Source organism: Silene latifolia, chromosome Y (genome assembly GCF_048544455.1).
Source record: "Silene latifolia isolate original U9 population chromosome Y, ASM4854445v1, whole genome shotgun sequence".
Classification (NCBI taxonomy): Eukaryota; Viridiplantae; Streptophyta; class Magnoliopsida; order Caryophyllales; family Caryophyllaceae; genus Silene; species Silene latifolia.
In genome coordinates this window covers 166,999,905-167,014,548 of record NC_133538.1, presented here as the reverse complement: position 1 = coordinate 167,014,548, position 14,644 = coordinate 166,999,905, and the positions used below count along the sequence as shown (strand labels likewise).

The 14,644-nt window shown below is 35.4% G+C and overlaps 3 protein-coding genes across 3 annotated transcripts in view; 1 reads left to right on the top strand and 2 right to left on the bottom strand.

Annotated features, from left to right (window-relative positions):
- Positions 1-539, top strand: part of LOC141629360 (uncharacterized) — a 2,907-nt gene extending 2,368 nt beyond the window's left edge. Inside the window, exon 5 of the mRNA XM_074442378.1 lies at positions 1-539. This exon is cut by the window's left edge and continues 15 nt beyond it. Coding sequence (XP_074298479.1) covers positions 1-539 — 539 coding nt within the window.
- A 10,055-nt stretch (positions 540-10,594) lies between these two features.
- LOC141633794 (uncharacterized) lies at positions 10,595-11,631 on the bottom strand. The gene is made up of 2 exons (XM_074446199.1): positions 11,099-11,631; positions 10,595-10,784 (listed from the first exon to the last, which is right to left on the bottom strand). The coding sequence occupies exons 1-2, from the start codon at positions 11,616-11,618 to the stop codon at positions 10,768-10,770; spliced, it is 537 nt and encodes a 178-aa protein (XP_074302300.1). The 5' UTR covers positions 11,619-11,631; the 3' UTR covers positions 10,595-10,767.
- A 3-nt stretch (positions 11,632-11,634) lies between these two features.
- On the bottom strand, positions 11,635-12,284 carry LOC141629359 (uncharacterized). The gene is made up of 2 exons (XM_074442377.1): positions 11,727-12,284; positions 11,635-11,673 (listed from the first exon to the last, which is right to left on the bottom strand). The coding sequence occupies exons 1-2, from the start codon at positions 12,282-12,284 to the stop codon at positions 11,635-11,637; spliced, it is 597 nt and encodes a 198-aa protein (XP_074298478.1).
- Between the last annotated feature and the right edge of the window lie 2,360 nt (positions 12,285-14,644).

Below are 14,644 nucleotides of genomic sequence, written 5' to 3'. Positions count from 1 at the left end.
AGGCGCTTCAGTTGCTTGAGTGTTGCTCTTCTAATATGCGGCATGATACAAGCTTTATGTATGAATATCTCAGGACTCGAAGGCCTAAGGTTAGTTGGCGCTCTTTAGTTCATGGAAAAGGCTGTCATCCTAAGCACTCTTTTGCTGGAATGATGGTTATGCATAATGCTCTCCCTACGATGGATAATATGATGAGAAGAGGCATGCCCTTTGTTAATAGGTGTGCTCTTTGTGAAAATAGCATTGAGGACGTCCATCATCTTTTCTTTAATTGTCCGTTTTCAAGGCATCTCCTGAACACCATTGGTACCTGGCTCAGTCTACCAATGCGCTCTTTTTCCCTGGTTATCCTTGCTCAGGACTTTGCATCCACGCGTCATACTTGCAGGCAACACGTTGGATTCATGGCCACAATTTACTACCTTTGGAAGGAAAGAAATGATAGGATTTTTAAAGGGGCTAAGTCCTTTGTGGATACTCTCAGTGTTAAAATTAAGAAAGCTGTGCACTTACGTCTTTATGGCTCTAGGCTTTCTTAGGTTTTTTGTGTAGGTTGTTTTTATTTTTCATCTTAGGGGACTACTCTAGTCTCCTTTGTTGGAAAGATTGGAAGGGATCTTGTACATTCTGAATATTTTTTGATATATAGATCCAAGTTTTTCTGCAAAAAAAAATAATAATAATAATAATAATAATTATGTGTCCTGTTTTCGGCAGCGATCTTGTGGCGGAGAGAGTGTCTAGAACCATCGAGCTTATGGATTCTGTCGCAAGGATTGATGACCCACATTGTGAGTTGCTTCTGCTTCGAGCCTGTACTGGTATTTCTAAACTTTACTTTGTCCTGCGTACTTTTTCTCCTCGTGTCTTTGGGTCGGCCCAGGTTTCTTTTGATGTGGCACTTCGTTCTAGCTTGGAACGTATTGTCACTGCGTCTGGGCCTGGTTTTGGGGATTGGCAGTGGCGGCTTGCCACCTTTCCTTTTCATTTTGGTGGGCTCGGGGTTTATGCGGCTGGGGATGTCATGCACTATGCTTTTCTGGCGTCCCATTTGCAGTCTGCTGATTTGCAGGCTAGGCTCCTACGTCCTTCTAGTATCATTGCTGCTGGCCCTACTTTTGATGATGCCCTGCGTAATTTTACTGAGGTTACAGGTTCTGATCTTCTACGTGATCCTAGTGAAATCGCTGCCCCTAAACTTATTAAAAAAATTGGCAGATATATACTTCGCGAAGGTTGCCGCTACTTCGGACTCTATTTTTTCGTTGACTCCGCGTCAGGTTGCATTGTGGAAGTGTCAGCAGAGGGCTCACTCTTCTGATTGGTTGCGTGCGGTTCCTATTTCTGGGATGGGGCAGACCATGAATGGGAGGACCTATCGTAGTGTGCTTAGTTATCGACTCGGCGTCCCTTTGTTCTCGGTGTCTAGGCCATGTCTTGCTTGTTCTCGGGTTGTTGTTGGGGATGTTTATGGCGATCATGCTATGTCCTGTGCTGGTACTGTGGGCGTTAAGAATCGACATAACCTCGTTCACGACACCTTATTGGACATCTGCTACAGGTCGGGGATCTCTGTTGGTAGGGAGGTTCATATCGGTTTGGTTGATGGGCTTGGTTGCTCCCTTCATCCGGCGGATCTACTTGTTTATTCCTCGGATAAGGGGCGTGATGTGTGTCGATCAAACGGGGTCTTCCCCCTTGTCTCAGACTGAGTTGTTCGAGTTTGTGCCGGGTCGGGTGTTGCTGATGCTGCTCAACGAAAGTGTGCCAAGTACCCGGATTTGTGCACGACGGCTGGTTATGGTTTCCTACCATTCTCTTTTTCTTCGCTGGGAGAGCTGGATACGGATGTTGTGGCTTTTCTCAAGCGGATCCAGAAATTCTTTGTTTCTCAAGATGCAGGGGCTCGCGCGGCCGCTTATATTTTTACTAGACTTAGCTTTGTTATCGCTAAGGGAGTGGCGCCCATATTGTATCTCGGCTGCCCACTAATTTCTTGTAGAAATTTTGATTATTTTTAATAAAAAGTTCTAGTTTTTATAATAATAATAATAATAATAATAATAATAACAATAACAATAACAATAACAATAATGATAACAATAACAATGATGATAATGATAATCATAACAATGATGATAATAATAGTAATAATAATAATAATAATAATAATAATAATAATAATAATAATAATAATAATAATAATAATAATAATAATAATAATAATAATAATTTCATGTAAACTTTTAATCTTATTTTAATGAAAGCTGCGCGCATCCCTTTATAATAAAAAAAAAAAAAAAAAAAAAATAATAATAATAATAATAATAATAATAATAATAATAATAATAATAATAATAATAATAATAATAATAATAATAATAATAATCAAAATAATCAATACATATATATAAAGCAGAAACTTTTCAAGCGATATTAGAGACTCCAACTTTTTTAGAATTCCTAATAAGTGTAGATTTAGCTTTTTTTTTCTCTTAATAGTTTATGAGAAAATTATCCTAATCAAAGTAGATCTAATAATTTATGTGAAAGTAATCCTAATAGAAGTAAATATAATATTTTATAAGAAAAAAAATACTAATAGAAGTGGATCTAATAATTTATCAATTATTCTTTACTAACATAATAATAGAAAATTAATGTTATAAAGAATATTTATTTTAGAAATATTTCTAAAGTAAAAAAAAAGTCATATAATAAACGTATAAACGTGTTAAAATTGTATATTTTATAAACATATAATTAATCTTTGTGAGACAAAAAAAAAAAGAGATCCTAATCTCTTACAAATCTAAATATTGTCAAAAATATAAATTGTTCGATTTTAACTATTTGGTGAAATAATTCGTGTAGTAATAAAGATAATCTTATTTAGAAAATTTTTGAATATTGAAGAGATTTACAAAAGATTCGAGTTGGTAATTATAACCAAACCTGTAATTGTCTTACACAAAAACCTTAGGAAAAAGCTAAACGAGGTAAAGAATGACATTTACTTAGCATTTGACAAAGAATGACATTTACTTAGCATTTGACAGAGAAAAATTTCTACAATGACAATATTAGAAATAAACAACTTTAACGATGGCATGAAATAGTTTTAACTCTGACTTTCTATAACGTGTCAAATGTGTATGATTAGATTACCAATAATATTCACATAAGATTAAAAAAATTGAGCTATCATTTAAAAATATTAAATAAGTCTCATATAGATTTTGTCAAATGAGCCAAAAAAAAACTAAATACAAATGAACAAAGTCAAGAATTTCGGTTTTATGCGGACTAATAATTCAAGAACCAGCTAACTGTGAATAAGTTAGTGTAAATATATATACAAATTGCTAGAACTATATATAATCTACTATTATATCACTGAAATTTTGTTTCAAACTGGTTTCAAATTTATCTCAAATCCATAATAGACGTTAAAAATGTATTGAACTACCAAATACAAAATTATTCGGTTAGATCAATTTTTACTTTTTAAATTCCAATTCTTCTATGTGTTTTTATTCACTTAATTATTTACCGCAGTTTGCGAATGGCTGGTTATTACTTTGTCATGTACTGATTGTATATTTAAAACTGCAATAGTTTTTACGGTAGATTTTTAATGGTGTTTGTTTTTTTTTGGAAAATTTCCATTTCGGTCCCTGAGATTTGGGTTAATTCCACTTTAGTGCCATGGTGTTTGCATAATTCCACTTTAGTGTCCTAAGGTTTCGACTACTTCCACTTTGTTAACCTGAGTTTTGAATAAAATTTCATTTTAGTGGCCTAAAACATTTAATAGTCAACTTTTATCTTAAGTAATTATATTTTCAGTAAAATGAAGTGCAAAATTGGATATTAAACTGCCTACAACATAGTAATATTGCAAAAAATGTTTGATTTGTTATGTTCAAAATATTTTTTTAGTACTCCCTCCATTATCTTTTATCTTCTCATTTCAATAAAATTCTCTCACATATACTAGAGAAGTGGCCAAGGAGATAAAAGATGATGGAGGGAGCATAAAATATTAAGAATGTTATGTATAGGTCACTTAAGTGGGAAGTAGACTTCAAGACACCAAAGTGTAATTATGCAAACCTCAGGGCACTAAAGTGAAATTAGGCTAAACCTGCTTAGGGCACCAAAGTAGAAATAATCATTTTTTTTTTGGTTAATGGTTAACTATGGGGTGGGTATCCCATAAGAGTTTAGTTGAATTTAAAGTACTCCTTAATATAATAAATGAGGTCAAACTTAAGAGTTTGATCTTAAAATAAAAAAACCTAATTGTATATATATTCGTTAAGAAGTAAAACGATTGTACGTATATATTTAGTAATTTGAAGCAATTTTCTTAAAATTGAAACTCTTTCTGAAAAAAATTTCATTTTGTTATTATAAATAAAGAGTAGAATAACAATGTAAGATAATGAGACTTGATTTTGTGAATAGATAACATTTCAAATAAACAAAAATGAGTTATATTATAACTTTAATAGAATTAATCTAAAACTAATCGACTTTAAGAGTAGTATCATATTCAGTGGTGGAGCTAGGGGGGGTTAGCAGAGGCGGGCGCCCCCCCGGCGGATGAAATTTTCGAAGTTTTTAGTTAAAATTTCGAATTTTTTTCGAATGTACCTTATGAAATTAGTCGTTCGTCCCCCCTAAAATTTTTCGCCCCCTAAGTTCAAATCCTGGCCCGCCACCGATCATATTATCCTACTCCGTCGAATTCACATAAAACCCGTGATTTATTTTTTGGAGTTCAAACTTTGCAAAATTTGACCGTTAATTCACTTAAAAATATATCTCACATCTAAAAAATTAAATTTCATATTATATATTTTACATGAAGTTCACAGGGAACAACCAGTCTTAATGGGTTAATAGTCAAAAACAAATTTTTATTGTTTAGAGATCTAACAAAAATCCTCCAAACAGGCTACATATATAATTGAGATACATGTTGTTTTGCGTACCACCATTCAACATTTACACGGTTGTATGCTTACAAAATGGAATTTTCGTAAATGTTGTAAGTTAATCTAATTTGTGAATCTTATAAAATCGACCTCAGTTATCACATGTTCATTTTATGGAATTAAACCACATTTTTGGGAATGACGTTTTAAATTAACTAAAATCGGTGACGCGTACAACAATAAAAATAGGTAATTACATAACACAACTGTGTCTTCGGATGCTATACAATTGATATAATTAATACCAAAAGGAGTAGCTTTTAAGTTAAAAAGACTGATGATCCATCAATAATCAACCCAAAAGTTTTCTGTGTTCCGATTTTCAATATAATTGGACTTTTTCTTTTATCAACTTAATTGACGTCTACTATCGAACCATGGCAATGTAAACCAACGCTTGCAATTTGTTGCTCAACAAATTCTTAGAACATTCAACATGCATATTGTTAAAGATGATCCTAATGGGAGCCTCATGCATTCTATGTAATAACAGAATCACATATATTTTTGTACTGTTGTTTAGAGACTACTAATTTTATTAGAATTTAGTATAGATTTGATTTTACGAGAAGGTATATAAAGAGCAAAACACTTTCTTAATTGTAGATAGTCAAGGTAAACTTTTGCTGTAGGAGATCTAATATTTCTCTAAACACACTAAATATAGTTATTTATGATACTTGTTGCTTTACGTAACACCATTTAGTTTTACGTAGTTGTTATAGGTTAAAATAATTTGCAAAACTCATAAAGGTCTGTCTCAGTTATTAAGGGCAGTTCATTTGGTGAGCTGCACTATATTTATGGAGATAATGTTTTGTATTTAATTAAAACCTGTGATTTCTATAACAATAATGGAAAAACTAATTACATACTGTTACTATGTTACTTGATGTTTTATAACTGAAATGATAACTACTAAATGACAAAACTCCTATGCTAAAAGCACTAATAGTTCATTGATAAACTATACCAACCACGAACTTTTGTTTATAAATGATTTAAACATAATTGAACTTCTTATATCAACTATAAAATATATTTATAAGGATGACCCTAATGGCAGCCCCGTGCATCGCACGGGCTTTTCAACTAGTAATAATAATAATAATAAGAGTCAGGATCCGGTGAAAACCACCAACATAATGAGAACCGTGAGAACTCTTACTAAATCCTCATTAAATCTTCTTTCGAAAGTTTTGATGGATCATTTACTATTAGTTTAGTATATTCAAACACATTCTTTAGTATAACTAACCAAAATGTATTGATTTTATTAACAAAATATAAACTTATTATACAAAAATACAATTAGGTATACTAAAACGGCTATAGATGCACCAAAACGAATACTAGGTGCATGAAAATTATTACATGCATGAAATTGAGTACTAGGAGCATGAAAATAACGTGCTCTAGATGCAAGAAAACGAGTTCTAGGTGCATGAAAATTGTTAGATATATGAAAATGAGTAGCCGGTGCACGAAAATTGTTAGATATATGAAAATGAGTAGCCAGTGCATGAAAATTAATAAAATGCATTTCGACTCGGTTTCCGTCAATAATTTATACTTTCTAGACCAAGAAATATGTTATCTAGCCATAAAATTCTATACCGAGTCCAAATATGTCAATATTTTTTCAAAAAAATATCCATAAGGTGGAGTTCTCACGATTCTCATTATGTTGGTGGTTCTCACCGGATCCCAATTCTATATATATATATATATATATATATATATATATATATATATATATATATATATATATATATATATATATGCGGGATCTCGTGAGTTTGATTCTTATGGTGAGTTTGTGCTCACAAATCAGGACCATAAAATAAGAAGAATTGAAGGGCTGAGATTTAATCGTATATTGAGATTAAAAAAAATCTCATGCAAATGAAGCACCCAAAGCAAACGGCGACAACGAGACTCATCTCCTCCATCTATCTCTGCCTTTCTCCTCCGTTCTCTCTTTTCAACTTTTCCAACCTCCGACATCTACGCGCACACCATCACCTCAACTTTCTCTTGGACGAAGTCGTACTGATTCTTCTCCTCTAACTCGCCTGACTCGGTGTTTAATCACGAGTTGAACTCGGTCACGGAATTGGAGCTTCGTAACTTAGTGTTTATTCTACGATTTTCAGGTTTCTTTCTTTCTCTATTCTTTTTTTTTGTTCCATTAAACAGATTATATACTTGAACTAATTAATCAAAATCAAAATCAAAAATCTGATTTACATTACATGTGAATTGTCGAAGTTTGCTGCTTGTGTCAAGGAACTATTGTTCCACAAAAATTCACACTTTTGGGTAATGTCCATGGAGGAATTGGAATTCCTAAGAAACCGCCAAATAACCAGTAATTAATGTCGTTTGTTGATTTTTGCCTTAAGAGTCATTGTATTCAATTGATTTAGTTTGATTATGATGCACAGAAATGTATGAGGAAGATTATCTGTGTTTGGCGGCTGTATTCTATTTCTCTGATAACTTTTTGTGTATTCTGTACAACCCTTCTTTTCATGCTGTGTATATATAGAGAGGATTCTAAGGTTAACTTGGCTCACATGCACAAGAGGACAAACTCTATATATAGACAAATGACAGCACACATCACTACCTAACCCCATTCCTTTTTTTAATTTGCTGATGATGCTGCCTTCTTGGGCCTATTTGTTTAGCATTTTGATCCACTCTTTTACACTCCCGCTCAAGGTGGGAGTGGGTAGCTTCTACCACTACCATCTTGCTCAAAAGTTTGGAGTGTTGATTCACAGTGAGTTGCTTGGTAAGAACATCTGCAACTTGTTCATGGGATGGTACATAGGTTGGCTTAACAACTCCACTAGCCACTTTCTCCCTTATAAAGTGACAATCAATTTCAATGTGCTTTGTCCTTTCATGTAGGACAGGATTAGCTGCAATTGCCATGGCAGCTTGATTATCACACCTCAATGACACTGTGTCAATCTTCTTAATGCCCAAATCCTTTAGCCATGTCATAAGCCATGTCACTTCACATGTAGTGAGTGCCATGGCCCTGTACTCTGCCTCTGTTGAAGACCTAGCTACCACACTCTGTTTCTTAGACTTCCATGAGATAGGAGACTTCCCCAGAAGTATGCAATAGCCTGTGGTTGACCTTCTTGAGAATGGACAAGATGCCCAATCAGAATCACAGTAGGCTGTTAGTCTAGCTGCGGAAGAGTTTGCCAGCAATATCCCTTGTCCAGGAGAGCCTTTGAGATACCTGAGCACTCTCTTAGCAGCTTGCAAATGATCAGAAGTTGGTGCTTACATGAACTGACTGAGTAATTGCACTGCGAAGGAGATGTCAGGTCTAGTAATAGTTAGATAAAGTAACTTGCCAATCAACCTCTGATACACTTCAGGATTGTTCAAAACAGTTCCTTTGTTTTGTTCAGGCTTGAAATGTCTATCCAAAGGCACCCTCAAGAACCTCTGCTTGTCCACCCCAAATTCTTTTATCATATCTAGAATGTATTTCCTTTGTGACACAAAGATGCCTTGGTCAGTTCTGACAATCTCAAGGCCTAAGAAATATGACAAGTCACCCAAATCTTTCATATGGAATGTAGAATTCAGCAGTTCTTTTAGTTTCTTTATCTCTTTTCCACAGTTGCCAGCTATCACCATGTCATCCACATATACAAGAACAGCTGTAATATGTTCTCCTTGGACTTTGATGAACAGAGATGTGTCTGCATGAGATTGAACAAACCCAAACTTCAAAAGGGCGGTGGAAAATTTTGCAAACCATTGCCTTGGTGCTTGTTTCAGGCCATACAAAGCCTTTTTGAGTTTGCACACCTGAGATATTTCACTGCCTATTTGTTTAGCATTAGTTTGATGAATTCTACTTCCTTTTCCCGAGTATCCTTGAGGCATTCTCATATACACTTCTTCTTCAAGCTCTCCATGTAGAAATGCATTACTAACATCCATCTGGCATAGCTGCCACCCAAGCATAGAAGCAACAGCCAATAGAGTTCTTACAGTGGTCATTTTTGCCACTGGTGCAAAGGTTTGGGAGTAATCCACCCCTTCCTTTTGCCTAAACCCTTGAATTACTAACCTGGCCTTGTGCCTCTCAAGGGATCCATCAGCATTATACTTCAATTTGTATATCCACTTACAACCAATTGCTTTTCTACCAGGTGGTAAAGTGGTCACCTCCCATGTTTGATTCTTCTCCAATGCTTCCAAATCACTATTCATAGCTTCAACCCACTTTAGATCAGTTACAGCTTGATAGTAGTGGGCAGGTTCTACAATTTTTGTTATACCATTCACTATATTAGCAAAGCTTTGGCGTACAGAGGCATCAATCACATGTAAGAGTTGAGCTGTGTCACTCTTGCTATTGTTACCTTTGTAATTGACTACAAAGTCCTTCATCCAGCTAGGTTGCCTCCTAGTTCTTTCAGACCTTCTTTGAACTTCATTAAAGACATATTCTACAATGTTTTCTGAAGTATTTTCTGTCACAAGCTCCCCCTCAGGTGACTCAGGGATACTGTTAGTGACATGATCCTCATTTTGATCCAAGTCAGGTGTACCAACAGCTTGGGTGTCATACACAGGGACAAAGATGTCCACTGGCACAGGATGCATAAACTTCTCTTTATTATTATTGAGGTAGGGAAATGTATCTTCGTAAAACACTAGATCTCTTGAGACAAACCTCTTTCCTGTTTTTATCTCCTCCACCTTATAGCCCTTCTGATTTGCAGGATATCCTACAAATACACAAGGAATTCTTCTTGCCTGAAATTTGTCCTTGTCCCTTGCAGGATTATAAGCCATCACAAGACACCCAAAAACCTTTAGATGATTGTAATTAGGTTTCTTATGATGAATGACTTCATAGGGAGTCTTGTTTTTAAGAACAGATGAGGGTATTCTATTGACTAATTGAGCAGCGGTCAACACACAATCACCCCAATAACTCAATGGTAACCCTGTTTGGAATCTCAATGCCCTACTAATCTCCAATAAGTGTCTATGTTTTCTCTCAACAACACCATTTTGTTGTTTCCTATCCACAATGCTAGTTTGATGAACAATTCCATGTTTGATGAAGAATTCAGTACAATATTGATCTCCAAGTTCCAAGGCATTATCTGACCTTACAATTTTAATTTTGCCTCCAAAATGATTATTAGCATATGCATAGAATTCTTTGAGATAGTCTAGGGCCTGAGATTTTCTCTCCAGAAGGTATACACATGTCCCCCTGGAGTGATCATCAACAATAGTTAAAAAAAATTTGTATTTGCCTTTGTATTTGACCTTATATGGCCCCCAAATGACCATATGGATCAAGTCAAAAGGACGAGCTGCAATGGATTCGCTTAGAGAGTAAGGTGACTTAGTAAGTTTTTCCACGGGACAACAAATTCACATTTGTTTTGAAGCATCTGCAGCATTTAGCTTTAAAGAAGGAATATGTTTTAATTTGCTAAAGGGAGCATGACCCAATCTGTTGTGCCAATGAGAATAAGCATTCAAATTTGCATTCAAGGAAGTCATATTGTCATTACATTTTGTTTGAGAATTTGATTTTGGGCACATACTGCCAGCCTTTGAATTACAAACAGAAAAAACATAAGATGCATTAAACAAAGAGTTCTTGTGAGTATTTGACTTGTTGTCAGCAGCTTTTGGGGAGTTTTGTTTGAGTTTCTCTAAGTGATATAATCCATTCACAGCTCTTCCTCTTCCCTTGATCTTAAGTGTAGTGCAGTCCTGCACAACACAATGTGTGCCATAAAACACAACACAACAATTATTATCCTTGGTCAACTTCTGAACAGACATGAGATTGTGTCTGAAATCAGGGACATGCATGACATTTTTTAGAATTAAATCATTCTCAAGGTACAATTCACCTACATGTGTCACATAAGATATGTTACCATTTGGTAAGTTTATTTTCAATTTTCTTTTAAGAGGTCTCACGATCTGGAGTTTTTGCAGACTTGTGACCATGTGATCATTTGCCCCAGAGTCTATTATCCATTCACAACCAGTGGTGGCAGTGTTATAGCAAGATATTGTACCTGCAAAGTTGCATTCAAGCTCCTCATCAGTGTCATGACCAGACCTTGATGTAGATGCATTCTTAGGGACAAGCTTCATGAAATTCTCCAGCTGTTTAGATGTTGCTGCCAAAGCTGCCACCAGATCTGCACTACTAGCTTCAGCTTGAACATTCTCGGCCATTCTCCTGTATCCTCCATTTCCATTATATCCATTTCCACTCTGATAATTGTTTCCATTCTGATAATTGTTTCCACTTTGATAAGTGCCTCCTTGATTTTGAAACGACCTGCATCTTCCTCTATTTCCTCCTCTTGCTGTTCTGTATCCCCTTTGACCCCTGTGTTGTCCATTAAAACCTCCTCTCCTTGGCTTCATATTTCCAGGTCCAAACCAGCATTGTTCTGACAAATGATTGGAATACCCACAATGTTTACACTTAGTTTCAATCTGCTCCCCCTTTCCAAGGAGGGCAGAGGCCTCTGTTTCAGTTTTTTGAGCAGATTGAATATTCTGTTGCTGGGCTTCTTCTTGAACCATGATGGATACAACATCATCAACGGTAGGTAACGGGGACATTAACAGCACAACACTCCTTTGGGTAGCAAACCCAGAATCCAAACCATTTAAAAACTGAAATAGCTTAACCTCTTCTTTTTGTTTATGAATTGCAGCCAAAAAAGCAGTGATTTCATCATTCAACTGTTTAATCAAAGGGTAATCATTCAAGTTCTCCAACTCATCCCAGACTGTCCTGAGTTTGATGTAATAATCAGTTATGGACAATCCTTCTTGCTTGAACTCATATGTGTCCTTGTTCAGTTTGTACTTTCTAGCACCATTGCTCACCAAGTACCTGTTTTTAAGAAGTTTCCAAATCTCTTTTGCTGACTGAGTATACATCACAGCCATCTTAATGGATTCACTCACATTCTGAAGTATCCAATAAATAACCAAACTGTTTGCAGCCATCCAAGCTTCAATGTTTTTCCCATCACTTTTTGGTTTCTCTAAGGCCCCAGTAACTAGTCCCAGCTTCCTCTTAGTGGATAGAGCCAACTCCATCTGTCTCTTCCAAGGTATATAGTTTTCCACTCCAGTCAATATGGGTGTAATTTTGAGAGTACTTCTCACATCATTTGGGTTACAGTACAAGGGGTCAGTGACATCTATGGTCTTTCCTTCCTTATCACTATTATCAGGCATTTTGATACTATTCTAGGCAAATGACAGCACTAGCAAACATATAACAACTTCTTACAGTCACCAACCAAGTCTAACAACACACCTTACTCAGACCCTTGCCTAAAGGTTGAAACTTTAAAGTAAGACAATATAAAACTGAGAAGAAGAAGTTGCAGACAAGACTTACCACACAAGAAACGCAGATCTACAAGGATAAACAGCAGCCAGAGCATACAATGCTCATGGCTCTGATATCATGTTGATTTTTGCCTTAAGAGACATTGTATGCAATTGATTTAGTTTGATTATGATGCACAGAATGTATGAGGAAGATTATTTGTGTTTGGCGGTTGTATTCTATTTCTCTGATAACTTTTTGTGTATTATGTGCAACCCTTATTTTCATGCCGTGTATATATAGAGAGGATTCTAAGGTTAACTTGGCTCACATGCACAAGAGGACAAACTCTATATACAGACAAATGACAGCACACATCACTACCTAACCCCATTCCTTTTTTTGATTTGCTGATGATGCTGCCTTCTTGGGCCTATTTGTTTAGCATTTTGATCCACTCTTTTACATCGTTTTCTCTTAAAAAGATAACTTGTACATGGAATTTTAAGTTTTGTTGTCATTGTGATGTTAGTATAGGATTATATACTTGAACTAATTAATGGTAAATTTCTTGACTAATTTCACTGGTATTACTTTTTAAATCTCTCGAATTTTTCTGTGATTTTTTTTTTGAAGGACATTTGTGTGTGATTTTTTGTTATTTGCCAATCGGTGACGGTGGTGAATGAAGTTGTTCTCTTCGCCAAAGGTGGGAGATAACACTGAAATCGCCCGTGGTGGTGCGAATCAGTTGTGGATTTGTTTCCCATCTCGGTGCCGAATCTGGGTCGGGGAGCAGAGATGAACGAAGCAAGAGGGTGCACAAATCTGGGCTCGACGACGGTTGCTTTATTATCAGGCTAGACAGCTAGTCGTCGAGGTTGCGCAAAAGTCGAACATTGGTGGTCGAATGCAAAGAACCTTCATCTCTAGAAAGCGAGGGAGGAAATCACAGAAGCTAGAATGGTATGAATCAAATGAATTTGTGCCTACATTGAGTTCTGGTGCTGTTTCTTTGTTACCTGTTATGCACTGGTCTGTAGGTCTCATTGCCTTATATTCATTTTGGTGTGTGATATTGTGGGCAATGACGATTAATTCCCTTTCTGTATCTAATTCTTCCATGCTACATGTTTCTTTTATTTGTTCCTCTTGGTCATCGTCACATTTTTGATTAGTTTATACATATCAAATATGTTCACTGTTCGCTTGCATCAAGATTAAGTTAATTTGTTGTTTAATTCTGTGCTCGAATGCACAAATTGACGAATTTTACATTACATCTGAAGAGTACACTAGTCAGATAAATCGAAGGCTATTAGTTCAGTGGCAGAACAATGTGTAATTTTGAACATAGACGTGGGTTCGACTCCCACATAGCCTAATCTTTCATTTCGGTGTTTATCAACTCGTTTTTTTCACCCAAAAAAAGTGTTTATCAACTTCTTGTTAGTATATTACGAGCATTTAATTAACACTACAGTAAAACTACAATAACAATAGAATAATACAACAATAACACAAGAGTAACACTAAAGTAACACAAGAGTAACACTAAGCTAACACATATACAATAATACCACAATACTAGCAAAGTAACACCAGAGTAATACTACAATGTCACTACGCTAACATTGCCTAACACAATTGAAAAACTTAGCAATTGATTAACACTACAGTAAAACTACATTAACAATAGAATAACACAACAATAACATTAGAGTAAGACAATAATAACACTAAGCTGTTGGGGTTGGTGTCCTTAACAGTTAGTGCAAGGACTTATAAACCTCTAAAAGGATCAAAGGGCATACTTTGGTATTATTATCAGTTGATCCACGTTTATCAATAACGGTTGGCTTGCTAGATAAGTTTGACGTTATTGTCATACAGATGGCGGTGATCAACTGGTCCCTAAAAGTCACACCTATAAGATACGTTCGAGAGATGTGACGGTATGAAAATACTGTCATGTAGATGCCAATTTTGACTAACCAGTTAGTCCGAGTTATTTGACTAGTAATTAGTCAAATATGTGATGTTGAGATATTATATTTAATACGGATTAAATATCATGGGCTAAAGCGAATTAACTGATTAATTCGTAGAAATTAAATATAAACGATTTATATTTAATTAAATGCATATTGAATATAATTATACAATACTGTTTTTTTGTCGGACACGTATTAATAATTCAGCTAACCCGTATTATTAGCCGATGCCTTAATTTCCGATAACCGATATGATTTATAATCAAACG